Raw genomic sequence first — 26,439 nt, 5'->3', positions numbered from 1 at the left:
TTGAAAGCTACACATATTAATATGGTAAATTCTTAGCCTTTTCCTGTGTAGCTTATCAGAGATAGACAAAACATGGAGAAAAAACGAAGTACAATTAAAAATATTGTTGAGCTAATATTCAGTCAAACAGGCGTGTGTGTGTGTGCATGTGCGCGTGCGCGTGTGTGTGTGTGTGTGTGCGTGCGTGCGTGTGTGTGTGCGTGTGTGTGCGTGCGTGTGTGTGTGCGTGCGTGCGTGCGTGCGTGTGTGTGCGTGCGTGCGTGCGTGCGTGCGTGCGTGCGTGCGTGCGCGTGCGTGCGTGCGTGCGTGCGTGCGTGCGTGCGTGTGCGTGCGTGCGTGTGTGTGTGTGTGTGTGTGTGTGTGTGTGTGTGTGTGTGTGTGTGTGTGTGTGTGTGTGTGTGTGTGTGTGTGTGTGTGTGTGTGTGCGTGCGTGCATATGTGTTTGTGTGTGTGCGTGCGTGCATATGTGTTTGTGTGTGTGCGTGTAGACTGGAGCTGCTGACCCGGAAGCAGGGAGATATATACGGCTGTGACGATAACCGAGGAGAGTTCTCTTGGGTTCTCTCAGGCTTTCTGGAAGGAGGGTGGACAACACAGGAGGCTGCTGAAGGGAGGATGGCTCATAATAATGTCCAGAACGGAGCAAATGGAATGACATCAAACATTCGGAAAGCATGTGTCTGATATATTTGATACCAATCCACCTATTCTGCTCCAGCCATTACCACGAGCCCAACCTCCCGTGGTGGACAATGTGCTTATCGTAGGGGATGTAAGCAATGAGGGGCGGCAGGGTAGCCTAGTGTTTAGAGTGTTGGACTAGTAACCGGAAGGTAGCAAATTCAAACCACTGAGCTGAACCCTGAGCTGACAAATCTGTCGTTCTGCCCCTGAACAGGCAGTTAACCCACTGTTCCTAGCCGTCATTGAAAATAAGAACGTGTTCTTAACTGACTTGCCTAGTTAAATAAAGGTCAACTAAAATGACACCATGCTTTCTGGCAGCTTCCATAGGTTTTTTCCGCCTCTGGTTCCTCTCAAGTTCTTGGCTCTCTCCAGAACAGCCATCTTGTCCTTGAACCTTAGGAACTAGACCACTATCGGTCTTCACCACTATCAACCTGAGACTGTCACCTGGGCGCGTTACAGCGAGCTCCACCTCAATCTACCTATGTTCCATCTGCAGCTTTTTTTTACTGATAATTGTTCTCACTTTCTCTTCAGCCTCCATCCAGGTGGAGACTGTCATGCAGGTGAAAGAGGACCCAAAAGCGACTTGGCGAAAACAGAGTCTTTAATCCAGTAAAGTAAATACAATCAAAAAACACAACTTTCACTCGAAATGACGAGGACAAACTGGAGACTCGATCTTGAACAGCAGGTGAACAGCAGGTTGCCTCGGGAAGGCACTTGAACCAAACAGACTCAGACACCTGCTCACCACGCAGCATCTGAGGAAAACACGACACGACAGGGCGATACACAAACACAGCACGGTGAATTCTAGACAAGGAACCGACAGGGCAGAAACGAATAACAAGGAGAGAAATAGGGACTCTAATCAGGGAAAAGGATCGGGAACAGGTGTGGGAAGACTAAATGATTGATTAGGGGAATAGGAACAGCTGGGAGCAGGAACGGAACGATAGAGAGAAGAGAGAGCGGGAGAGTGAGAGAGGGAGGGGGAGAGAGAGGGATAGAAAGAGGGAAAGAACCTAATAAGACCAGCAGAGGGAAACGAATAGAAGGAGAAGAACAGGGACAAGGCATGTTAATCAATGACAAAACATGACAGTACCCCCCACTCACCGAGCGCCTCCTGGCGCACTCGAGGAGGAATCCTGGCGGCAACGGAGGAAATCATCAATGAGTGAACGGTCCAGCACGTCCCGAGACGGAACCCAACTCCTCTCCTCAGGACCGTAACCCTCCCAATCCACTAAGTATTGGTGACCCCGTCCCCGAGAACGCATGTCCATGATCTTATGTACCTTGTAAATAGGTGCGCTCTCGACAAGGACGGGAGGGGGGGAGGGAAGACGAACGGGAGTGCGAAGAAAGGGCTTGACACAGGAGACATGGAAGACAGGATGGACGCGACGAAGATGTCGCGGAAGAAGCAGTCGCACAGCGACAGGATTGACGACCTGGGAGACACGGAACGGACCAATGAACCGCGGAGTCAACTTACGAGAAGCTGTCGTAAGAGGAAGGTTGCGAGTGGAAAGCCACACTCTCTGGCCGCAACAATACCTTGGACTCTTAATCCTGCGTTTATTGGCGGCTCTCACAGTCTGTGCCCTGTAACGGCAAAGTGCAGACCTCACCCTCTTCCAGGTGCGCTCACAACGTTGGACAAACGCTTGAGCGGAGGGAACGCTGGACTCGGCAAGCTGGGATGAGAACAGAGGAGGCTGGTAACCCAGACTACTCTGAAACGGAGATAACCCGGTAGCAGACGAAGGAAGCGAATTGTGAGCGTATTCTGCCCAGGGGAGCTGTTCTGCCCAAGACGCAGGGTTTCTGAAAGAAAGGCTGCGTAGTATGCGACCAATCGTCTGATTGGCCCTCTCTGCTTGACCGTTAGACTGGGGATGAAACCCGGAAGAGAGACTGACGGACGCACCAATCAAACGACAGAACTCCCTCCAAAACTGTGACGTGAATTGCGGGCCTCTGTCTGAAACGGCGTCTAACGGGAGGCCATGAATTCTGAATACATTCTCGATAATGATTTGTGCCGTCTCCTTAGCGGAAGGAAGTTTAGCGAGGGGAATGAAATGTGCCGCCTTAGAGAACCTATCGACAACCGTAAGAATCACAGTCTTCCCCGCAGACAAAGGCAGACCGGTAATGAAGTCTAGGGCGATGTGAGACCATGGTCGAGAAGGAATGGGAGCGGTCTGAGACGACCGGCAGGAGGAGAGTTACCCGACTTAGTCTGCGCGCAGTCCGAACAAGCAGCCACGAAACGGCGCGTGTCACGCTCCTGAGTCGGCCACCAAAAGCGCTGGCGAATAGACGCAAGAGTGCCTCGAACACCGGGATGACCAGCTAACTTGGCAGAGTGAGCCCACTGAAGAACAGCCAGACGAGTGGAAACAGGAACGAAAAAGGAGGTTACTAGGACAAGCGCGCGACGCAGTGTGCGTGAGTGCTTGCTTAACCTGTCTTTCAATTCCCCAGACTGTTAACCCGACAACACGCCCATAAGGAAGAATCCCCTCGGGATCAGTAGAAGCCACAGAAGAACTAAACAGACGGGATAAGGCATCAGGCTTGGTGTTCTTGCTACCCGGACGGTAAGAAATCACAAACTCGAAACGAGCGAAAAACAACGCCCAACGAGCTTGACGGGCATTAAGTCGTTTGGCAGAACGGATGTACTCAAGGTTCTTATGGTCTGTCCAAACGACAAAAGGAACGGTCGCCCCCTCCAACCACTGTCGCCATTCGCCTAGGGCTAAGCGGATGGCGAGCAGTTCACGGTTACCCACATCATAGTTGCGCTCAGATGGCGACAGGCGATGAGAAAAATAAGCGCAAGGATGAACCTTATCGTCAGACTGGAAGCGCTGGGATAGAATGGCTCCCACGCCTACCTCTGAAGCGTCAACCTCGACAATGAATTGTCTAGTGACGTCAGGAGTAACGAGGATAGGAGCGGACGTAAAACGTTCTTTTAGAAGATTAAAAGCTCCCTGGGCGGAACCGGACCACTTAAAACACGTCTTGACAGAAGTAAGAGCTGTGAGAGGGGCAGCAACTTGACCGAAATTACGAATGAAACGCCGATAGAAATTAGCGAAACCTAAAAAGCGCTGCAACTCGACACGTGACCTTGGAACGGGCCAATCACTGACAGCTTGGACCTTAGCGGAATCCATCTGAATGCCTTCAGCGGAAATAACGGAACCGAGAAAAGTAACGGAGGAGACATGAAAAGAGCACTTCTCAGCCTTTACGTAGAGACAATTCTCTAAAAGGCGCTGTAGAACACGTCGAACGTGCTGAACATGAATCTCGAGTGACGGCGAAAAAATCAGGATATCGTCAAGATAGACAAAAACAAAGATGTTCAGCATGTCTCTCAGAACATCATTAACTAATGCCTGAAAAACAGCTGGCGCATTGGCGAGACCAAACGGCAGAACCCGGTACTCAAAATGCCCTAACGGAGTGTTAAACGCCGTTTTCCACTCGTCCCCCTCTCTGATGCGCACGAGATGGTAAGCGTTACGAAGGTCCAACTTAGTAAAGCACCTGGCTCCCTGCAGAATCTCGAAGGCTGATGACATAAGGGGAAGCGGATAACGATTCTTAACCGTTATGTCATTCAGCCCTCGATAATCCACGCAGGGGCGCAGAGTGACCCTGGGCAGCAGTGTACTGATCTGTGGGGCAGGTGACTCTGCTAGCTAGCCAACAGCTAGCCAACGCTAGCCAACGTCTTCTGTATAGAACTCAACTACCCGGTCGCATTCACAGGTTGTATCACATTTTCACTTCATTTCATTACAGTACAACGGTTTGATTTGTTTGATCGTAGCTAGCTACTTAGCTAGCTACATAGCCGTCTTTGTATCAAAGATAATTGTGTAGTCTAGAGCGATTTTCTAGGTTCGCTAGCCATCTATTGTCGTTCTTTTAACGCAACGTAACGTAAACAACACTGCTAGCTAGCCTGCTAGCCCCCGAATAGCAACACTGCAGAAACTATTACACTCAACGGAATGACTTGATTAGTGTAGTGTCAACAACGCACCCACTGCCAGCTAGCCTACTTCAGCAGTACTGTATCATTTTAATCATTTTAGTCAATAAGATTCTTGCTACGTAGCTTAACTTTCTGAACATTCGAGACGTGTAGTCCACTTGTCATTCCAATCTCCTTTGCATTAGCGTAGCCTCTTCTGTAGCCTGTCAACTATGTGTCTGTTTATCCCTGTTCTCTCCTCTCTGCACAGACCATACAAACGCTCCTCACCGCGTGGCCGCGGCCACCCTACTCTGGTGGTCCCAGCGCGCACGACCCACGTGGAGTTCCAGGTCTCCGGTAGCCTCTGGAACTGCCAATCTGCGGTCAACAAGGCAGAGTTCATCTCAGCCTATGCCTCCCTCCAGTCCCTCGACTTCTTGGCACTGACGGAAACATGGATCACCACAGACAACACTGCTACTCCTACTGCTCTCTCTTCGTCCGCCCACGTGTTCTCGCACACCCCGAGAGCATCTGGTCAGCGGGGTGGTGGCACCGGGATCCTCATCTCTCCCAAGTGGTCATTCTCTCTTTCTCCCCTTACCCATCTGTCTATCGCCTCCTTTGAATTCCATGCTGTCACAGTTACTAGCCCTTTCAAGCTTAACATCCTTATCATTTATCGCCCTCCAGGTTCCCTCGGAGAGTTCATCAATGAGCTTGATGCCTTGATAAGCTCCTTTCCTGAGGACGGCTCACCTCTCACAGTTCTGGGCGACTTTAACCTCCCCACGTCTACCTTTGACTCTTTCCTCTCTGCCTCCTTCTTTCCACTCCTCTCCTCTTTTGACCTCACCCTCTCACCTTCCCCCCTACTCACAAGGCAGGCAATACGCTCGACCTCATCTTTACTAGATGCTGTTCTTCCACTAACCTCACTGCAACTCCCTCCAAGTCTCCGACCACTGCCTTGTATCCTTTTCCCTCTCGCTCTCATCCAACACCTCCCACACTGCCCCTACTCGGATGGTATCGCGCCGTCCCAACCTTCGCTCTCTCTCCCCGCTACTCTCTCCTCTTCCATCCTATCATCTCTTCCCTCCGCTCAAACCTTCTCCCACCTATCTCCTGATTCTGCCTCCTCAACCCTCCTCTCCTCCCTCTCTGCATCCCTTGACTCTCTATGTCCCCTATCCTCCAGGCCGGCTCGGTCCTCCCCTCCCGCTCCGTGGCTCGATGACTCATTGCGAGCTCACAGAACAGGGCTCCGGGCAGCCGAGCGGAAATGGAGGAAAACTCGCCTCCCTGCGGACCTGGCATCCTTTCACTCCCTCCTCTCTACATTTTCCTCCTCTGTCTCTGCTGCTAAAGCCACTTTCTACCACGCTAAATTCCAAGCATCTGCCTCTAACCCTAGGAAGCTCTTTGCCACCTTCTCCTCCCTCCTGAATCCTCCGCCCCCCCCCCCTCCTCCCTCTCTGCAGATGACTTCGTCAACCATTTTGAAAAGAAGGTCGACGACATCCGATCCTCGTTTGCTAAGTCAAACGACACCGCTGGTTCTGCTCACACTGCCCTACCCTGTGCTCTGACCTCTTTCTCCCTCTCTCTCCAGATGAAATCTCGCGTCTTGTGACGGCCGGCCGCCCAACAACCTGCCCGCTTGACCCTATCCCCTCCTCTCTTCTCCAGACCATTTCCGGAGACCTTCTCCCTTACCTCACCTCGCTCATCAACTCATCCCTGACCGTTGGCTACGTCCCTTCCGTCTTCAAGAGAGCGAGAGTTGCACCCCTTCTGAAAAAACCTACACTCGATCCCTCCGATGTCAACAATTACAGACCAGTATCCCTTCTTTCTTTTCTCTCCAAAACTCTTGAACGTGCCGTCCTTGGCCAGCTCTCCCGCTATCTCTCTCTGAATGACCTTCTTGATCCAAATCAGTCAGGTTTCAAGACTAGTCATTCAACTGAGACTGCTCTCCTCTGTATCACGGAGGCGCTCCGCACTGCTAAAGCTAACTCTCTCTCCTCTGCTCTCATCCTTCTAGATCTATCGGCTGCCTTCGATACTGTGAACCATCAGATCCTCCTCTCCACCCTCTCCGAGTTGGGCATCTCCGGCGCGGCCCACGCTTGGATTGCGTCCTACCTGACAGGTCGCTCCTACCAGGTGGCGTGGCGAGAATCTGTCTCCTCACCACGCGCTCTCACCACTGGTGTCCCCAGGGCTCTGTTCTTGGCCCTCTCCTATTCTCGCTATACACCAAGTCACTTGGCTCTGTCATAACCTCACATGGTCTCTCTTATCATTGCTATGCAGACGACACACAATTAATCTTCTCCTTTCCCCTTCTGATGACCAGGTGGCGAATCGCATCTCTGCATGTCTGGCAGACATATCAGTGTGGATGACGGATCACCACCTCAAGCTGAACCTCGGCAAGACGGAGCTGCTCTTCCTCCCGGGGAAGGACTGCCCGTTCCATGATCTCGCCATCACGGTCGACAACTCCATTGTGTCCTCCTCCCAGAGCGCCAAGAACCTTGGCGTGATCCTGGACAACACCCTGTCGTTCTCAACTAACATCAAGGCGGTGGCCCGTTCCTGTAGGTTCATGCTCTACAACATCCGCAGAGTACGACCCTGCCTCACACAGGAAGCGGCGCAGGTCCTAATCCAGGCACTTGTCATCTCCCGTCTGGATTACTGCAACTCGCTGTTGGCTGGGCTCCCTGCCTGTGCCATTAAACCCCTTCAACTCATCCAGAACGCCGCAGCCCGTCTGGTGTTCAACCTTCCCAAGTTCTCTCACGTCACCCCGCTCCTCCGTTCTCTCCACTGGCTTCCAGTTGAAGCTCGCATCCGCTACAAGACCATGGTGCTTGCCTACGGAGCTGTGAGGGGAACGGCACCTCAGTACCTCCAGGCTCTGATCAGGCCCTACACCCAAACAAGGGCACTGCGTTCATCCACCTCTGGCCTGCTCGCCTCCCTACCACTGAGGAAGTACAGCTCCCGCTCAGCCCAGTCAAAACTGTTCGCTGCCCTGGCCCCCCCAATGGTGGAACAAACTCCCTCACGACGCCAGGACAGCGGAGTCAATCACCACCTTCCGGAGACACCTGAAACCCCACCTCTTTAAGGAATACCTAGGATAGGTTAAGTAATCCCTCTCACCCCACCCCCCTAAGTTTTAGATGCACTATTGTTAAGTGACTGTCCCACTGGATGTCATAAGGTGAATGCACCAATTTGTAAGTCGCTCTGGATAAGAGCGTCTGCTAAATGACTTAAATGTAATGTAATGTAATGTAAATGAGTACCGTCCTTCTTCTTAACAAAAAAAGAACCCCGCCCCGGCCGGAGAGGAAGAAGGCACTATGGTACCGGCGTCAAGAGACACAGACAAATAATCCTCGAGAGCCTTACGTTCGGGAGCCGACAGAGAGTATAGTCTACCCCGAGGAGGAGTGGTCCCCGGAAGGAGATCAATACTACAATCATACGACCGGTGAGGAGGAAGGGAGTTGGCTCGGGACCGACTGAAGACCGTGCGCAGATCATGATATTCCTCCGGCACTCCTGTCAAATCGCCAGGTTCCTCCTGAGAAGTAGGGACAGAAGAAACGGGAGGGATGGCAGACATTAAACACTTCACATGACAAGAAACGTTCCAGGATAGGATAGAATTACTAGACCAATTAATAGAAGGATTATGACATACTAGCCAGGGATGACCCAAAACAACAGGTGTAAACGGTGAACGAAAAATCAAAAAAGAAATAGTCTCACTGTGGTTACCAGATACTGTGAGGGTTAAAGGTAGTGTCTCAAATCTGATACTGGGAAGATGACTACCATCTAAGGCGAACATGGGCGTAGGCTTCTCTAACTCTCTGAAAGGAATGTCATGTTTCCGAACCCATGCTTCGTCCATGAAACAACCCTCAGCCCCAGAGTCTATCAAGGCACTACATGTAGCACCCGAACCGGTCCAGCGTAGATGGACCGACAAAGTAGTACAGGATCTTGATGGAGAGACTTGAGTAGTTGCACTCACCTGTAGCCCTCCGCTTACAGATGAGCTCTGGCTTTTACTGGACATGAATTAACAAAATGTCCAGCAACTCCGCAATAGAGGCACAGGCGGTTGGTGATCCTCCGTTCCCTCTCCTTAGTCGAGATGCGAATCCCTCCCAGCTGCATGGGCTCAGTCTCTGAGCCAGAGGAGGGAGATGGTTGCGATGCGGAGCAGGGAAACACCGTTGATGCGAGCTCTCTTCCACGAGCCCGGTGACGAAGATCTACCCGTCGTTCTATGCGGATGGCGAGAGCAATCAAAGAGTCCACATCTGAAGGAACCTCCCGGGAGAGAATCTCATCCTTAACCACTGCGTGGAGTCCCTCCAGAAAACGAGCGAGCAGCGCCGGCTCGTTCCACTCACTAGAGGCAGCAAGAGTGCGAAACTCAATAGAATAATCCGTTATGGACCGTTCACCTTGGCATAGGGAAGCCAGGGCCCTAGAAGCCTCCCTACCAAAAACTGAACGGTCAAAAACCCGAATCATCTCCTCTTTAAAGTTCTGGTACTTGTTAGAGCAATCAGCCCTTGCCTCCCAGATAGCTGTGCCCCATTCTTGAGCCCGGCCAGTAAGGAGTGAAATGACGTAAGCAACCCGAGCTCTCTCTCTAGAGTATGTGTTGGGTTGGAGAGAGAACACAATCTCACACTGCGTGAGAAAGGAGCGGCACTCAGTGGGCTGCCCGGAGTAGCAAGGTGGGTTATTAACCCTAGGTTCTGGAGGCTCGGCAGGCCAGGAAGTAACAGGTGGCACGAGACGAAGACTCTGGAACTGTCCAGAGAGGTCGGAAACCTGAGCGACCAGGTTCTCCACGGCATGGCGAGCAGCAGACAATTCCTGCTCGTGTCTGCCGAGCATGGCTCCTTGGATCTCGACGGCAGTGTAACGAGCGTCTGAAGTCGCTGGGTCCATTCCTTGGTCGGTTCCTTCTGTCATGCAGGTGAAAGAGGACCCAAAAGCGACTTGGCGAAAACAGAGTCTTTAATCCAGTAAAGTAAATACAATCAAAAAACACAACTTTCACTCGAAATGACGAGGACAAACTGGAGACTCGATCTTGAACAGCAGGTGAACAGCAGGTTGCCTCGGGAAGGCACTTGAACCAAACAGACTCAGACACCTGCTCACCACGCAGCATCTGAGGAAAACACGACACGACAGGGCGATACACAAACACAGCACGGTGAATTCTAGACAAGGAACCGACAGGGCAGAAACGAATAACAAGGAGAGAAATAGGGACTCTAATCAGGGAAAAGGATCGGGAACAGGTGTGGGAAGACTAAATGATTGATTAGGGGAATAGGAACAGCTGGGAGCAGGAACGGAACGATAGAGAGAAGAGAGAGCGGGAGAGTGAGAGAGGGAGGGGGAGAGAGAGGGATAGAAAGAGGGAAAGAACCTAATAAGACCAGCAGAGGGAAACGAATAGAAGGAGAAGAACAGGGACAAGGCATGATAATCAATGACAAAACATGACAGAGACTCTGGTATGCCATCCAGGTGGAGACTCTGGTATGCCATCCAGGTGGAGACTCTGGTATGCCATCCAGGTGGAGACTCTGGTATGCCATCCAGGTGGAGACTCTGGTATGCCATCCAGGTGGACTCTGGTATGACATCCAGGTGGAGACTCTGGTATGCCATCCAGGTGGAGACTCTGGTATGCCATCCAGGTGGAGACTCTGGTATGCCATCCAGGTGGACTCTGGTATGACATCCAGGTGGACACTCTGGTAGGCCATCCAGGTGGAGACTCTGGTAGGCCATCCAGGTGGAGACTCTGGTATGCCATCCAGGTGGAGACTCTGGTATGCCATCCAGGTGGAGACTCTGGTAGGCCATCCAGGTGGAGACTCTGGTATGCCATCCAGGTGGAGACTCTGGTATGCCATCCAGGTGGAGACTCTGGTATGCCATCCAGGTGGAGACTCTGGTATGCCATCCAGGTGGAGACTCTGGTATGCCATCCAGGTGGAGACTCTGGTATGCCATCCAGGTGGAGACTCTGGTATGCCATCCAGGTGGACTCTGGTATGACATCCAGGTGGAGACTCTGGTAGGCCATCCAGGTGGAGACTCTGGTAGGCCATCCAGGTGGAGACTCTGGTAGGCCATCCAGGTGGAGACTCTGGTATGCCATCCAGGTGGAGACTCTGGTATGCCATCCAGGTGGAGACTCTGGTATGCCATCCAGGTGGAGACTCTGGTATGCCATCCAGGTGGAGACTCTGGTATGCCATCCATGTGGAGACTCTGGTAGGCCATCCAGGTGGAGACTCTGGTAGGCCATCCAGGTGGAGACTCTGGCAGGCCATCCAGGTGGAGACTCTGGTATGCCATCCAGGTGGAGACTCTGGTATGCCATCCATGTGGAGACTCTGGTAGGCCATCCAGGTGGAGACTCTGGTAGGCCGTCCAGGTGGAGACTCTGGTATGCCGTCCAGGTGGAGACTCTGGTATGCCGTCCAGGTGGAGACTCTGGTATGCCATCCAGGTGGAGACTCTGGTAGGCCATCCAGGTGGAGACTCTGGTGGCCATCCATGTGGAGACTCTGGTATGACATCCACAACAACGTTGTTCCTCCTGGATTGTCCGTCTAGATAGTATTTTTTAATGATTCACAGACAGCGCTGATGTCATCTCAGATGGACTTACAGTTTGTCATCTTGCTGTAAGTCTGTCTCTTTCATGACATCCACATTCTCCCGGGGAGAACTGCAAACTGTTCTGGTCAGATCATCCATTCTTTTGTTAGTTGAGTCCACCAGTATTTGGACAAAGCTCTTGAAGCTATTTTCCTGGTTCTGTAACAATTGCTTGTATACATTGTGTTGTTGATTTTAAAAGATCTTTAACTTTTGGAGGCATGATGGTGGCAACGAAGGCTAACGTTGGTAAAACCACGCAATTCCAGCCAGCACAGCTCACAGGTCCAATGGAAATGGCCACAAACAGCAGTGATTTAAACAGCTACAAGCCCGGAACTAGACACAAGGGCTAACCATGTCGCGGGCTGTGTTCAATCTGTTAAAGGAAACTTGGCTAGCTTGATAGCTAGCAGCTAGGCTAGCTGCTTTGCCAAGCAACAGCTCTTCAGACTTTAGCGGTATCGCGGGATATATAGCAACGGTCCCAGTAACTGAGGTTAACTGTGTCGCGGGATCTTAATTAAACAGGTAGGATAGTAAAGGTAGATTAGTAAAGGTAGAATAGTAAAGGTAGAATAGTAAAGGTAGAATAGTAAAGGTAGAATAGTTAAGTTGGAATAGTAAAGTTATAATAGTAAAGGTACATTACATTACATTTAAGTCATTTAGCAGACGCTCTTATCCAGAGCGACTTACAAATTGGTGCATTCACCTTATGACATCCAGTGGGACAGTCACTTAACAATAGTGCATCTAAAACTTAGGGGGTGGGGTGAGAGGGATTACTTAAATCCTAGGTATTCCTTAAAGAAGGTGTCTCCGGAAGGTGGTGATTGACTCCGCTGTCCTGGCGTCGTGAGGGAGTTTGTTCCACCATTGGGGGCCAGGTAGAGTTTTGATAGCTGTACTTCCTCAGTGGTAGGGAGGCGAGCAGGCCAGAGGTGGATGAACGCAGTGCCCTTGTTTGGGTGTAGGGCAGAATAGTAAAGGTAGAATAGTAAAGGTAGAATAGTAAAGGTAGAATAGTAAAGTTGGAATAGTAAAGGTAGAATAGTAAAGGTAGAATAGTAAAGGTGGAATAGTAAAGGTAGAATAGTAAAGGTAGAATAGTAAAGGTAAAATAGTAAAGGTAGAATAGTAAAGGTAGAATAGTAAAGGTAGAATAGTAAAGGTGTAATAGTAAAGGTAGAATAGTAAAGGTAGAATAGTAAAGGTAGAATAGTAAAGGTAGAATAGTAAAGGTAGAATAGTAAAGTTGGAATAGTAAAGGTAGAATAGTAAAGGTAGAATAGTAAAGGTGGAATAGTAAAGGTAGAATAGTAAAGGTAGAATAGTAAAGGTAGAATAGTAAAGGTAGAATAGTAAAGGTAGAATAGTAAAGTTGGAATAGTAAAGGTAGAATAGTAAAGGTAGATTAGTAAAGGTAGATTAGTAAAGGTAGAATAGTAAAGTTGGAATAGTAAAGGTAGAATAGTGAAGGTAGAATAGTAAAGGGAGAATAGTAAAGGTAGAATAGTAAAGGTAGAATAGTAAAGGTAGAATAGTAAAGGTGGAATAGTAAAGGTAGAATAGTAAAGGTAGAATAGTAAAGGTAGATTAGTAAAGGTAGATTAGTAAAGGTGGAATAGTAAAGGTAGAATAGTAAAGGTAGAATAGTAAAGGTAGAATAGTAAAGGTAGAATAGTAAAGTTGGAATAGTAAAGGTAGAATAGTAAAGGTAGAATAGTAAAGGTAGAATAGTAAAGGTAGAATAGTAAAGGTGGAATAGTAAAGGTAGAATAGTAAAGGTAGAATAGTAAAGGTAGAATAGTAAAGGTAGAATAGTAAAGGTAGAATAGTAAAGGTAGAATAGTAAAGGTAGAATAGTAAAGGTGGAATAGTAAAGGTAGAATAGTAAAGGGAGAATAGTACACAAGTTCAGCATGTTTTGTGCTCTGATGACGTGTGACCTGTTACACAGTACCCTGCTGTGGATGTAGCATGGGAATCCCTGGCTTCCGCTCATTGAGACGCGTATAAGTGGAGTGGCCATCCTCCTCCCCCAGCTGCGGAAGGCATCCCGGTTTTGGTGGGAAATAGCTGCCACTGGTGCTAGCCACAGTCAAGCACTGCTTGCCTCTTTTTCCAGGCTTCATCGATTAGATGACCTGGGCCCAAGCTAATGTTGCATGGGTATTCCCACTTCATGGATGTGGAGGGCTGGAGAGTGTTGGGCTTGTCCACGTGCCTCCGGTGGATGGGATGGGAAACTAGCTGGCTACCTAGTCCCATTGGCTAACAAAGCGATGGTTAACCCCAACCGTCACTCCCAAATAACCACTGTCATTTTTCAGGGGGCACAGCTTGAGAGGGTGTACAGGGCCCAGGGGTGTGGCAGCCCGGGCCCTGAACCTACAGTTGCAAGCTGCAGGTTTACCAGACTGAGCTGTTGGCTGAACTGGCAACAGTTCTGCTGGGGAGCCCCACACAAAGCTCCTAGATGAGATTTGTGCTACGGTCGATTTCATCATGTCCTGTTCATCGTCTCAGCGCTTTGGGAAAAGCATGGGCGCTACCGTGGTGGCACTGGGCACATTTGGTTGACTTTGTCGCAGGTGCCGGAGAGAGACTGGCAGTTGTACTTGGATGAGCTGATTTTCTCCTACGGGGTTGTTTGGTTTGGCCCTGGAGTCTATGCAGTCTCATTCTGAGCAAAAAATAAGCAGGAGGCGGTGCTGCGTGTCCTCTTTCCTCGGTGTTGAGCGTGTTTGTTCTTCGGTGCTGCGTGTCCTCTTTCCTCAGTGTTGAGCATCTTCTTCCATCAGTGCTGCGTGTCCTCTTCCATCAGTGCTGCGCGTCTTCTTCCATCAGTGCTGCGTGTCTTCTTTCATCAGTGCTGCGTGTCTTCTTTCATCAGTGCTGCGTGTCCTCTTTCATCAGTGCTGCGCGTCTTCTTTCATCAGTGCTGCGTGTCTTCTTTCATCAGTGCTGCTCGTCTTCTTCCATCAGTGCTGCGCGTCTTCTTTCATCAGTGCTGCATGTCCTCTTCCATCAGTGCTGCGCGTCTTCTTCCATCAGTGCTGCGCGTCTTCTTCCATCCGTGCTGCGCGTCTTCTTCCATCAGTGCTGCGTGTCCTCTTCCATCAGTGCTGCGTGTCCTCTTCCATCAGTGCTGCGCGTCTTCTTCCATCCGTGCTGCGCGTCTTCTTTCATCAGTGCTGCGCTTCTTCTTTCATCAGTGCTGCGTGTCTTCTTCCATCCGTGCTGCGCGTCTTCTTTCATCAGTGCTGCGTGTCCTCTTTCATCAGTGATGCGTGTCCTCTTTCATCAGTGCTGCGTGTCTTCTTCCATCCGTGCTGCGCGTCTTCTTTCATCAGTGCTGCGTGTCCTCTTTCATCAGTGATGCGTGTCCTCTTTCATCCGTGCTGTGCGTCTTCTTTCATCAGTGCTGCGCGTCTTCTTTCATCAGTGCTGCGTGTCCTCTTCCATCAGTGCTGCGTGTCCTCTTCCATCAGTGCTGCGTGTCCTCTTCCATCAGTGCTGCGTGTCCTCTTCCATCAGTGCTGCGTGTCCTCTTCCATCAGTGCTGCGTGTCCTCTTCCATCAGTGCTGCGTGTCCTCTTCCATCAGTGCTGCCTCTTCCATCAGTGCTGCGTGTCCTCTTCCATCAGTGCTGCGTGTCTTCTTTCATCAGTGCTGCGCGTCTTCTTCATCAGTGCTGCGTGTCCTCTTCCATCAGTGCTGCGTGTCCTCTTCCATCAGTGCTGCGTGTCCTCTTCCATCAGTGCTGCGCATCTTCTTTCATCCGTGCTGTGCGTCTTCTTTCATCCATGCTGCGTGTCTTCTTTCATCCGTGCTGCGCGTCTTCTTCCATCCGTGCTGCGCGTCTTCTTTCATCAGTGCTGCGCGTCTTCTTCCATCTGTGCTGCGTGTCCTCTTCCATCAGTGCTGTGCGTCTTCTTTCATCCGTGCTGCGCGTCTTCTTCCATCAGTGCTGCGCGTCTTCTTACCTTGCTGCTGCTGCCGCCCCATCTTCTAGAGTGTCTGCAGACAGAGGCCCGGTGGCTAAACTGGCTTCCCATCTTCTAGAGTGTCTGCAGACAGAGGCCCGGTGGCTAAACTGACTTCCCATCTTCTAGAGTGTCTGCAGACAGAGGCCCGGTGGCTAAACTGGCTTCCCATCTTCTAGAGTGTCTGCAGACAGAGGCCCGGTGGCTAAACTGGCTTCCCATCTTCTAGAGTGTCTGCAGACAGAGGCCCGGTGGCTAAACTGGCTTCCCAAGCTTCTGGGTCCACCACCATGTCTGCTCCTGCTTGTCTTGTTCCACAAGAGCAGACTAAGTTGCTTGCCACAGGTGTCGTTTTACTTCCAAGTGTGAAGGGAAAGCTGGTCCATCCGTGGTGGAAAGTCCAAGTCCACAAGCCCCTTCAGATGGCACTTTACTGGAGACTCGCTGTGCACATGTGCAGTGTCTCCCTTGATTAGGCAAACAGCAACATTGAGGTACAGGCTAAAATTTGTTGTGCATCACCTATGTTTTTACGGTATCACTGAGACCTCAGAGACAGTTTTAGGATGGAGAATTGTCCAGAAGCAGTGGTTCCTATGCCAGAGGCCCCAGGACAACTTGTACACCCGGAATCTCCTGGTTCCCAAAAGGGGCGGGACTTTGCGCCCCTATTTTGACCTGCATGCCCAAAAACAAGCACCTAAGGGTCTACAAATTCAGAATTCTCATGAATAGCCGGTTGTTACAGCCCGTGCGATTGGTTCACCTCCGTCGTCTTGAAGGATGCATACTTTCATGGGGCCATACTGTATATCCCCCTCCCCATAACAGAACATTCCTGAGGTTCAATTTTGAGGCTGCAGCCTACGATTTCTGGTCCTCCCTTTTGGGCTGTCCCTCTTGCTTCGCATTTTCACCAAAGTTGTGTATGTGGATCTGACAACTTCGCAGTGTCTGGGGTAGAAGATATTGGACTACGATTGGCTGGTGGTAGCGGAGTCGAAGGAGCAGGTGGTATTACACACATCCATGCTGCTTTCCCATGTTCAGTCTCTGGGTTTCAAAGAGAATCAAGAGAAGAGCTGTTTGACTCAATCTCAACGCATTCCGTTTCTGGGTCTTGAGTTAGACTCAGTCGAGAATCTGCCCGCATATAGCTTGGACGCAATCGCACCACCTGGACCGGTCACATCAGGTGTCCCCGTCATGTCTACAGGCTCTAGCTCGGTGGACGGACCCTGTTGTCTCTGGGGACCCCTATGAGTCAAGTTACATCCAGCAAGGTGATCACGACAGATGGTTGAGGTTGGGGTGCACTGCTCAAGTGCAGCTCAATTCGGGGGTTGTGGACAGTGTCACAGAGCGCGCTGCACATCAAATATCTGTTGGCTGTTTTTTGACCTCCGCTGGGATTGGATGCTCTCGCGCACCATTGACCTAGGACCCTCTTTTACACATTTCTCCCTGTGGACCTGATTCAGCCCAAATCACACAGTGTCACCAGTGTCACAAGCAAAGCACCCCTACATTATCACACCAATCTCCTCCAGGCTTCACAGTGGGAACAACACATACCGAGATCATCCATTCACCTACTCTCAAATTTGGACTCATCAGACCAAAGGACAGATTTCCACCGGTCTAATGTCTATTGCTCATGTTTCTTGGTCCAAGCAAGTCTCTTCTTCTTATTGGTGTCCTTTAGCAGTTGTTACTTTGCAGCAATTCGACCATGAAGGCCTGATTCACATAGTCTCCTCTGAACAGTTGATGTTGAGTTAGGTCTGTACTTGAACTCTGTGAAGCATTTATTTGGGCTGCAATTTCTGCAGCTGGTAACTCTAATGAACTTATCCTCTGCAGCAGAGGTAACTCTGGGTCTTCATTTCCTGTGGAGGTCCTCATGAGAGCCTAGTTTCATCACAGCGCTTGATGGTTTTTGCGACTGCACTTTATTAAGAAACTTTCAAAGTTATTGAAATTTTCCGGATTGACTGACCTTCATGTCTTAAAGTAATGATGGACTGTCGTTTCTCTTTGCTTATTTGAGATGTTCTTGTCATAAATTGGACATGGTATTTACTAAATAGGGCTATCTTCTGTATACCACCCATGTCTTGTCACAACACAACTGATTGGCTCAAATGCATTAAGAAGGAAAGAATTTCCATAAACACATGTTAATTTAAATGCATTCCAGGTGACTACCTGAGAATACCAACAGTGGACGAAGCTGCCATCAAGGCAAAGGGTGGCTACTTTGAAGAATATCAAATCTCAAATATATTTTTTAGTTACTACGTGATTCCATATGTGTTATTTCATTCTTTTTTTCAACAGTTTAGAAAATGGTTAGAAAATATAAAAAATAACTCTGGAATGAGTAGGTGTGTCCAAACTTTTGACTAGTTCTGTATATTCATATACTAAACTGTATATCAACCGTAAACCCACTATATTTGTATATCTATTCATTCCCTTGAGGCTCTTTGCCTTCTCTACCTAGTTGTATATAATGTATGTAAACTTGGTTTAAACTCCGCTGTCTGTATTTTGTCTCTATATGTTGTCTATCACTAGCAGCACCATATCACCAGGTAACATTCTGAGTATGTTGTCTAGCAGTACCATATCATCAGGTAACAATCTGAGTATGTTGTCAATCACTAGTAGCACCATATCACCAGGTAACATTCTGAGTGTGGTGTCTATCACTAGCAGCACCATATCACCAGGTAACATTCTGAGTATGTTGTCTATCACTAGTATCACCATATCACCAGGTAACATTCTGAGTATATTGTCTATCACTAGCAGCACCATTTCACCAGGTAACATTCTGAGTATGGTGTCTATCACTAGCAGCACCATATCACCAGGTAACATTCTGAGTATGTTGTCTATCACTAGCAGCACCATATCACCAGGTAACATTCTGAGTATGTTGTCTATCAGCACCATATCACCAGGTAACATTCTGAGTATGTTGTCTATCAGCACCATATCACCAGGTATCATTCTGAGTATGCTGTCTAGTAGCACCATATCACCAGGTAACATTCTGAGTATGTTGTCTAGCAGCACCATATCACCAGGTAACATTCTGAGTATGTTGTCTAGCAGCACCATATCACCAGGGAACATTCTGAGTATGTTGTCTATCACTAGCAGCACCATATCACCAGGTAACAATCTGAGTATGTTGTCTATCACTAGCAGCACCATATCACCAGGTAACATTCTGAGTATGTTGTCTATCACTAGCAGCACCATTTCACCAGGTAACATTCTGAGTATGGTGTCTATCACTAGCAGCACCATATCACCAGGTAACATTCTGAGTATGTTGTCTATCACTAGCAGCACCATATCACCAGGTAACATTCTGAGTATGTTGTCTATCACTAGCAGCACCATATCACCAGGTATCATTCTGAGTATGCTGTCTAGTAGCACCATATCACCAGGTAACATTCTGAGTATGTTGTCTAGCAGCACCATATCACCAGGTAACATTCTGAGTATGTTGTCTAGCAGCACCATATCACCAGGGAACATTCTGAGTATGTTGTCTATCACTAGCAGCACCATATCACCAGGTAACAATCTGAGTATGTTGTCTATCACTAGCAGCACCATATCACCAGGTAACATTCTGAGTATGTTGTCTATCACTAGCAGCAACATATCACCAGGGAACATTCTGAGTATGTTGTCTATCACTAGCAGCACCATATCACCAGGTAACAATCTGAGTATGTTGTCTATCACTAGCAGCACCATATCACCAGGTAACAATCTGAGTATGTTGTCTATCACTAGCAGCACCATATCACCAGGGAACATTCTTAGTATGTTGTCTATCACTAGCAGCACCATATCACCAGGTAACAATCTGAGTATGTTGTCTATCACTAGCAGCACCATTTCACCAGGTAACATTCTGAGTATGGTGTCTATCACTAGCAGCACCATATCACCAGGTAACATTCTGAGTATGTTGTCTATCAGCACCATATCACCAGGTATCATTCTGAGTATGTTGTCTAGTAGCACCATATCACCAGGTAACATTCTGAGTATGTTGTCTAGCAGCACCATATCACCAGGTAACATTCTGAGTATGTTGTCTAGCAGCACCATATCACCAGGGAACATTCTGAGTATGTTGTCTATCACTAGCAGCACCATATCACCAGGTAACAATCTGAGTATGTTGTCTATCACTAGCAGCACCATATCACCAGGGAACATTCTGAGTATGTTGACTAGCAGCACCATATCACCAGGGAACATTCTGAGTATGGTGTCTATCACTAGCAGCACCATATCACCAGGTAACATTCTGAGTATGTTGTCTATCAGCACCATATCACCAAGTAACATTCTGAGTATGTTGTCTATCACTAGCAGCACCATATCACCACGTAACAATCTGAGTATGTTTTCTATCACTAGCAGCACCATATCACCAGGTAACATTCTGAATATGTTGTCTATCACTAGCAGCACCATATCACCAGGTAACATTCTGATTATGTTGTCTAGCAGCACCATATCACCAGGTAACATTCTGAGTATGTTGTCTAGCAGCACCATATCACCAGGTAACATTCTGAGTGTGGTGTCTAGCAGCACCATATCACCAGGTAACATTCTGAGTATGGTGTCTAGCAGCACCATATCACCAGGTAACATTCTGAGTATGTTGTCTAGCAGCACCATATCACCAGGTAACATTCTGAGTATGTTGTCTAGCAGCACCATATCACCAGGTAACATTCTGAGTATGTTGTCTAGCAGCACCATATCACCAGGTAACATTCTGAGTATGTTGTCTAGCAGCACCATATCACCAGGGAACATTCTGAGTATGTTGTCTATCATTAGCAGCACCATATCACCAGGTAACATCTGAGTATGTTGTCTAGCAGCACCATATCACCAGGTAACATCTGAGTATGTTGTCTAGCAGCACCATATCACCAGGTAACATTCTGAACATGTATACATGTACTTGGTGATTCTCTCCATCAGGGAACAGTAGTTATAGTCGTAACTGTACATTTGCAATGACTTACCTGGCTACAAGTAAAGGTTTAATGTATGAAATCACTCATGCACACACACAGACCTCATCCGTAAACCATCTCTCTGTGTATTACAGCACAGATACCAGGAAGATATGGAGCGCTCCCTCCACCAGGGAGGAGGAGTCTACGCAGGGCTCCGCCCCTCCTCCAGATACCAACAGGCCAAACAGAGAGAGAGAGACCATCAACTGCAACAGAACGTCATCTCCCTCTATCTGTCCTCTTCCCCTGCACAGCCCTCATTCCGCCACCGGGGGGCAGCAGCCCTGCCGGCCCCACCCTACTACGAGGAACCGGAACTGCCTCTGGACTATGTAGAGGACTACAGTCTGACAGAGCTGGCTATGGCTAGAGCCAGACAACAGCAGCAGCTTCCACAGCATGACTACAGCTCTCTGGGTGGGCTGGATGGTGAGTTAGTAGATCTGCTGTCTTAAAACCTCTTCTAGTGGTTAGAGTGTTGGACTAGTAACCGGAAGGCTGCAAGTTCAAACCCCCGAGCTGACAAGGTACAAATCGGTCGTTCTGCCCCTGAACAGGCAGTTAACCCACTGTTCCTAGGCCATCATTGAAAATAAGAATTTGCTCTTAACTGACTTGCCTGGTTAAATAAAGGTCAAATAAATAAAAAAAATCCTACTCCCACTCGAACCCCGTTTCACACCCAATGAAATTGCAGTGCGCCAAATTCAAAAACAGAAATACTCATCATAAAAATTCATAAAACATACAAGTGTTATACATCAGAATAAAGATTAACTTCTTGTTAATCCAGCCAGGGTGTCAGATTTCAAAAAGGCTTTATGGCGAAAACAGACCATGCGATTATCTGAGGACAGCACCCCACATATAAACACATGAAAATGAGATTTCAACCAGGCAGGTGCGCGACAAAAGACAGAAATAGTGATATAATAAATGCCTTACCTTTGAAGATCTTCTTCTGTTGGCACTCCAAAATGTCCCAGAAACATCACAAATTGTCCTTTTGTTCGATAATGTCCTTGTTTATGTCCCAAAAATGTCAATTTATTTGGCGCGTTTGATTCACAAATCCAACTCGCCCAACATGACTACAAAGGATCTAATAAATTCCGTTTAAACTTGGTCCAAACATTTCAAACAACGTTCCTAATCCGACTGTAGGTACCCTAAAACATAAATAATCTATACAATTTAAGAAGGGATATACTGTGATCAATACAACAAAAAACAAAGCACCCTTTGTCTTGGACAGGAGAGACCCTTTGTCTTGGGCGGGAGAGACCCTTTGTCTTGGACAGGAGAGACCCTTTGTCTTGGGCAGGAGATACCCTTTGTCTTGGGCAGGAGAGTCCCTTTGTCTTGGGCAGGAGAGACCCTTTGTCTTGGGCAGGAGAGACCCTTTGTCTTGGGCAGGAGAGACCCTTTGTCTTGGGCGGGAGAGACCCTTTGTCTTGGGCGGGAGAGACCCTTTGTCTTGGGCAGGAGAGACCCTTTGTCTTGGGCGGGAGAGACCCTTTGTCTTGGGCAGGAGAGTCCCTTTGTCTTGGGCAGGAGAGACCCTTTGTCTTGGGCAGGAGAGTCCCTTTGTCTTGGGCAGGAGAGACCCTTTGTCTTGGGCAGGAGAGACCCTTTGTCTTGGGCGGGAGAGTCCCTTTGTCTTGGGCAGGAGAGACCCTTTGTCTTGGACAGGAGAGACCCTTTGTCTTGGGCAGGAGAGTCCCTTTGTCTTGGGCAGGAGAGACCCTTTGTCTTGGGCGGGAGAGTCCCTTTGTCTTGGGCAGGAGAGACCCTTTGTCTTGGACAGGAGAGACCCTTTGTCTTGGGCAGGAGAGACCCTTTGTCTTGGGCAGGAGAGACCCTTTGTCTTGGGCAGGAGAGACCCTTTGTCTTGGGCAGGAGAGACCCTTTGTCTTGGGCAGGAGAGACCCTTTGTCTTGGGCAGGAGAGACCCTTTGTCTTGGGCAGGAGAGACCCTTTGTCTTGGGCAGGAGAGACCCTTTGTCTTGGGCAGGAGAGTCCCTTTGTCTTGGGCAGGAGAGTCCCTTTGTCTTGGGCGGGAGAGTCCCTTTGTCTTGGGCAGGAGAGACCCTTTGTCTTGGGCAGGAGAGTCCCTTTGTCTTGGGCAGGAGAGACCCTTTGTCTTGGGCAGGAGAGTCCCTTTGTCTTGGGCGGGAGATTCCCTTTGTCTTGGGCAGGAGAGACCCTTTGTCTTGGGCAGGAGAGTCCCTTTGTCTTGGTTGGGAGATTCCCTTTGTCTTGGGCAGGAGAGTCCCTTTGTCTTGGGCAGGAGAGTCCCTTTGTCTTGGGCAGGAGAGACCCTTTGTCTTGGGCAGGAGAGACCCTTTGTCTTGGGCAGGAGAGTCCCTTTGTCTTGGGCAGGAGAGTCCCTTTGTCTTGGGCAGGAGAGACCCTTTGTCTTGGGCAGGAGAGTCCCTTTGTCTTGGGCAGGAGAGACCCTTTGTCTTGGGCAGGAGAGTCCCTTTGTCTTGGGCAGGAGAGACCCTTTGTCTTGGGCAGGAGAGACCCTTTGTCTTGGGCAGGAGAGACCCTTTGTCTTGGGCAGGAGAGTCCCTTTGTCTTGGGCAGGAGAGACCCTTTGTCTTGGGCAGGAGAGACCCTTTGTCTTGGGCAGGAGAGACCCTTTGTCTTGGGCAGGAGAGTCCCTTTGTCTTGGGCAGGAGAGACCCTTTGTCTTGGGCAGGAGAGACCCTTTGTCTTGGGCAGGAGAGACCCTTTGTCTTGGGCAGGAGAGTCCCTTTGTCTTGGGCAGGAGAGACCCTTTGTCTTGGGCAGGAGAGTCCCTTTGTCTTGGGCAGGAGAGACCCTTTGTCTTGGGCGGGAGATTCCCTTTGTCTTGGGCAGGAGAGACCCTTTGTCTTGGGCAGGAGAGACCCTTTGTCTTGGGCAGGAGAGACCCTTTGTCTTGGGCGGGAGATTCCCTTTGTCTTGGGCAGGAGAGACCCTTTGTCTTGGGCAGGAGAGACCCTTTGTCTTGGGCAGGAGAGACCCTTTGTCTTGGGCAGGAGAGACCCTTTGTCTTGGGCGGGAGATTCCCTTTGTCTTGGGCGGGAGAGACCCTTTGTCTTGGGCAGGAGAGACCCTTTGTCTTGGGCGGGAGAGTCCCTTTGTCTTGGGCGGGAGAGTCCCTTTGTCTTGGGCGGGAGATTCCCTTTGTCTTGGGCAGGAGAGACCCTTTGTCTTGGGCGGGAGATTCCCTTTGTCTTGGGCAGGAGAGACCCTTTGTCTTGGGCGGGAGAGTCCCTTTGTCTTGGGCAGGAGAGACCCTTTGTCTTGGGCGGGAGAGTCCTTTTGTCTTGGGCGGGAGATTCCCTTTGTCTTGGGCAGGAGAGACCCTTTGTCTTGGACAGGAGAGACCCTTTGTCTTGGGAAGGAGAGACCCTTTGTCTTGGGTGGGAGAGTCCCTTTGTCTTGGGCAGGAGAGACCCTTTGTCTTGGGCGGGAGAGTCCCTTTGTCTTGGGCGGGAGATTCCCTTTGTCTTGGGCAGGAGAGACCCTTTGTCTTGGACAGGAGAGACCCTTTGTCTTGGGCAGGAGAGACCCTTTGTCTTGGGTGGGAGAGTCCCTTTGTCTTGGGCAGGAGAGACCCTTTGTCTTGGGCGGGAGAGACCCTTTGTCTTGGGTGGGAGAGTCCCTTTGTCTTGGGCAGGAGAGACCCTTTGTCTTGGGCAGGAGAGTCCCTTTGTCTTGGGCAGGAGAGACCCTTTGTCTTGGGCAGGAGAGACCCTTTGTCTTGGGCAGGAGAGACCCTTTGTCTTGGGCAGGAGAGTCCCTTTGTCTTGGGCAGGAGAGACCCTTTGTCTTGGGCAGGAGAGACCCTTTGTCTTGGACAGGAGAGACCCTTTGTCTTGGGCGGGAGAGTCCCTTTGTCTTGGGCGGGAGATTCCCTTTGTCTTGGGCAGGAGAGACCCTTTGTCTTGGGCAGGAGAGTCCCTTTGTCTTGGGTGGGAGATTCCCTTTGTCTTGGGCAGGAGAGTCCCTTTGTCTTGGGCAGGAGAGTCCCTTTGTCTTGGGCAGGAGAGTCCCTTTGTCTTGGGCAGGAGAGTCCCTTTGTCTTGGGCAGGAGAGTCCCTTTGTCTTGGGCAGGAGAGTCCCTTTGTCTTGGGCAGGAGAGACCCTTTGTCTTGGGCAGGAGAGTCCCTTTGTCTTGGGCAGGAGAGACCCTTTGTCTTGGGCAGGAGAGTCCCTTTGTCTTGGGCAGGAGAGACCCTTTGTCTTGGGCAGGAGAGACCCTTTGTCTTGGGCAGGAGAGACCCTTTGTCTTGGGCAGGAGAGTCCCTTTGTCTTGGGCAGGAGAGACCCTTTGTCTTGGGCAGGAGAGACCCTTTGTCTTGGACAGGAGAGACCCTTTGTCTTGGGCAGGAGAGTCCCTTTGTCTTGGGCAGGAGAGACCCTTTGTCTTGGGCAGGAGAGACCCTTTGTCTTGGGCAGGAGAGACCCTTTGTCTTGGGCAGGAGAGTCCCTTTGTCTTGGGCAGGAGAGACCCTTTGTCTTGGGCAGGAGAGTCCCTTTGTCTTGGGCAGGAGAGACCCTTTGTCTTGGGCGGGAGATTCCCTTTGTCTTGGGCAGGAGAGACCCTTTGTCTTGGGCAGGAGAGACCCTTTGTCTTGGGCAGGAGAGACCCTTTGTCTTGGGCGGGAGATTCCCTTTGTCTTGGGCAGGAGAGACCCTTTGTCTTGGGCAGGAGAGACCCTTTGTCTTGGGCAGGAGAGACCCTTTGTCTTGGGCAGGAGAGACCCTTTGTCTTGGGCGGGAGATTCCCTTTGTCTTGGGCGGGAGAGACCCTTTGTCTTGGGCAGGAGAGACCCTTTGTCTTGGGCGGGAGAGTCCCTTTGTCTTGGGCGGGAGAGTCCCTTTGTCTTGGGCGGGAGATTCCCTTTGTCTTGGGCAGGAGAGACCCTTTGTCTTGGGCGGGAGATTCCCTTTGTCTTGGGCAGGAGAGACCCTTTGTCTTGGGCGGGAGAGTCCCTTTGTCTTGGGCAGGAGAGACCCTTTGTCTTGGGCGGGAGAGTCCTTTTGTCTTGGGCGGGAGATTCCCTTTGTCTTGGGCAGGAGAGACCCTTTGTCTTGGACAGGAGAGACCCTTTGTCTTGGGCAGGAGAGACCCTTTGTCTTGGGTGGGAGAGTCCCTTTGTCTTGGGCAGGAGAGACCCTTTGTCTTGGGCGGGAGAGTCCCTTTGTCTTGGGCGGGAGATTCCCTTTGTCTTGGGCGGGAGAGTCTCTTTGTGACACTCTCTCTCTCTCCATGTGGCAAGGGAGAAGAGGGCCTCTGCCAGGAATTTATGACACTGTTGTAAAGTCATAAAACTGCCCCCCTTCCTAACAGGAGAGGGGGTGGGAGGGTTCACATCTCTGCTAGAGAGGGCTAGCGTCATGACACAGTGAAGGGCTGTTAAGCTAAAACCAGGACTTGAATTGAGGTGGTATGAGAGGGTATGCCATGGGCCTACCTTTTATGAAAGAAAAACGAGAAAGAAAACCACAGGCTTGTTAGCTTAAGATTTTACAGAAGATAAAACAGATCCAATTATATAAAGTGATTTATAACATTAGTTATAACGCGTTAGTCCACAATGCTTTATGCTAGAAACAAAGTCATGGGAATGACGTGACTCCGATGCATGTGGGGATATCAGTGTTTAGTTTCAGAGACATTCAGAGGCTGAGCTATAACCTTCTATAGCCGAGGAGACAAAACATTCACTTTGCTTGGAAACTAATCTAATTTTATCACTATCAATTGATTAAGCTGTTCACTTTCTGTGACAGCTTTTAGGGAAACAGTTATGACTTCTCTTGTTGGGTTAAGCTTCTGAAGATGAGTAGCCAGCATTTAAAGCTTAAATTTGTCTGTGTCTGTTGTGTGTCTGTGGAAAGGTAGGCCTAAGTTTTGAAAGTACCAAGCTCAAATTCCTAA

The 26,439-nt window shown here is 49.6% G+C and overlaps 1 protein-coding gene across 1 annotated transcript in view; it reads left to right on the top strand.

The window, feature by feature from the left end:
- LOC124044483 (receptor-type tyrosine-protein phosphatase-like N) overlaps positions 1-26,439 on the top strand; it is a 132,653-nt gene that overhangs the window by 50,332 nt on the left and 55,882 nt on the right. The window contains exon 6 of the mRNA XM_046364111.1: positions 20,594-20,930. Within this exon, the coding sequence (XP_046220067.1) occupies positions 20,594-20,930 (337 nt within the window). The remainder of the gene's footprint in view (positions 1-20,593; positions 20,931-26,439) is intronic.

The sequence above is a fragment of the Oncorhynchus gorbuscha genome, linkage group LG09 (genome assembly GCF_021184085.1).
Source record: "Oncorhynchus gorbuscha isolate QuinsamMale2020 ecotype Even-year linkage group LG09, OgorEven_v1.0, whole genome shotgun sequence".
Taxonomy (NCBI): Eukaryota; Metazoa; Chordata; class Actinopteri; order Salmoniformes; family Salmonidae; genus Oncorhynchus; species Oncorhynchus gorbuscha.
Note: the sequence above shows the minus strand (reverse complement) of the source record. Positions and strands in the feature narration are given on the sequence as shown.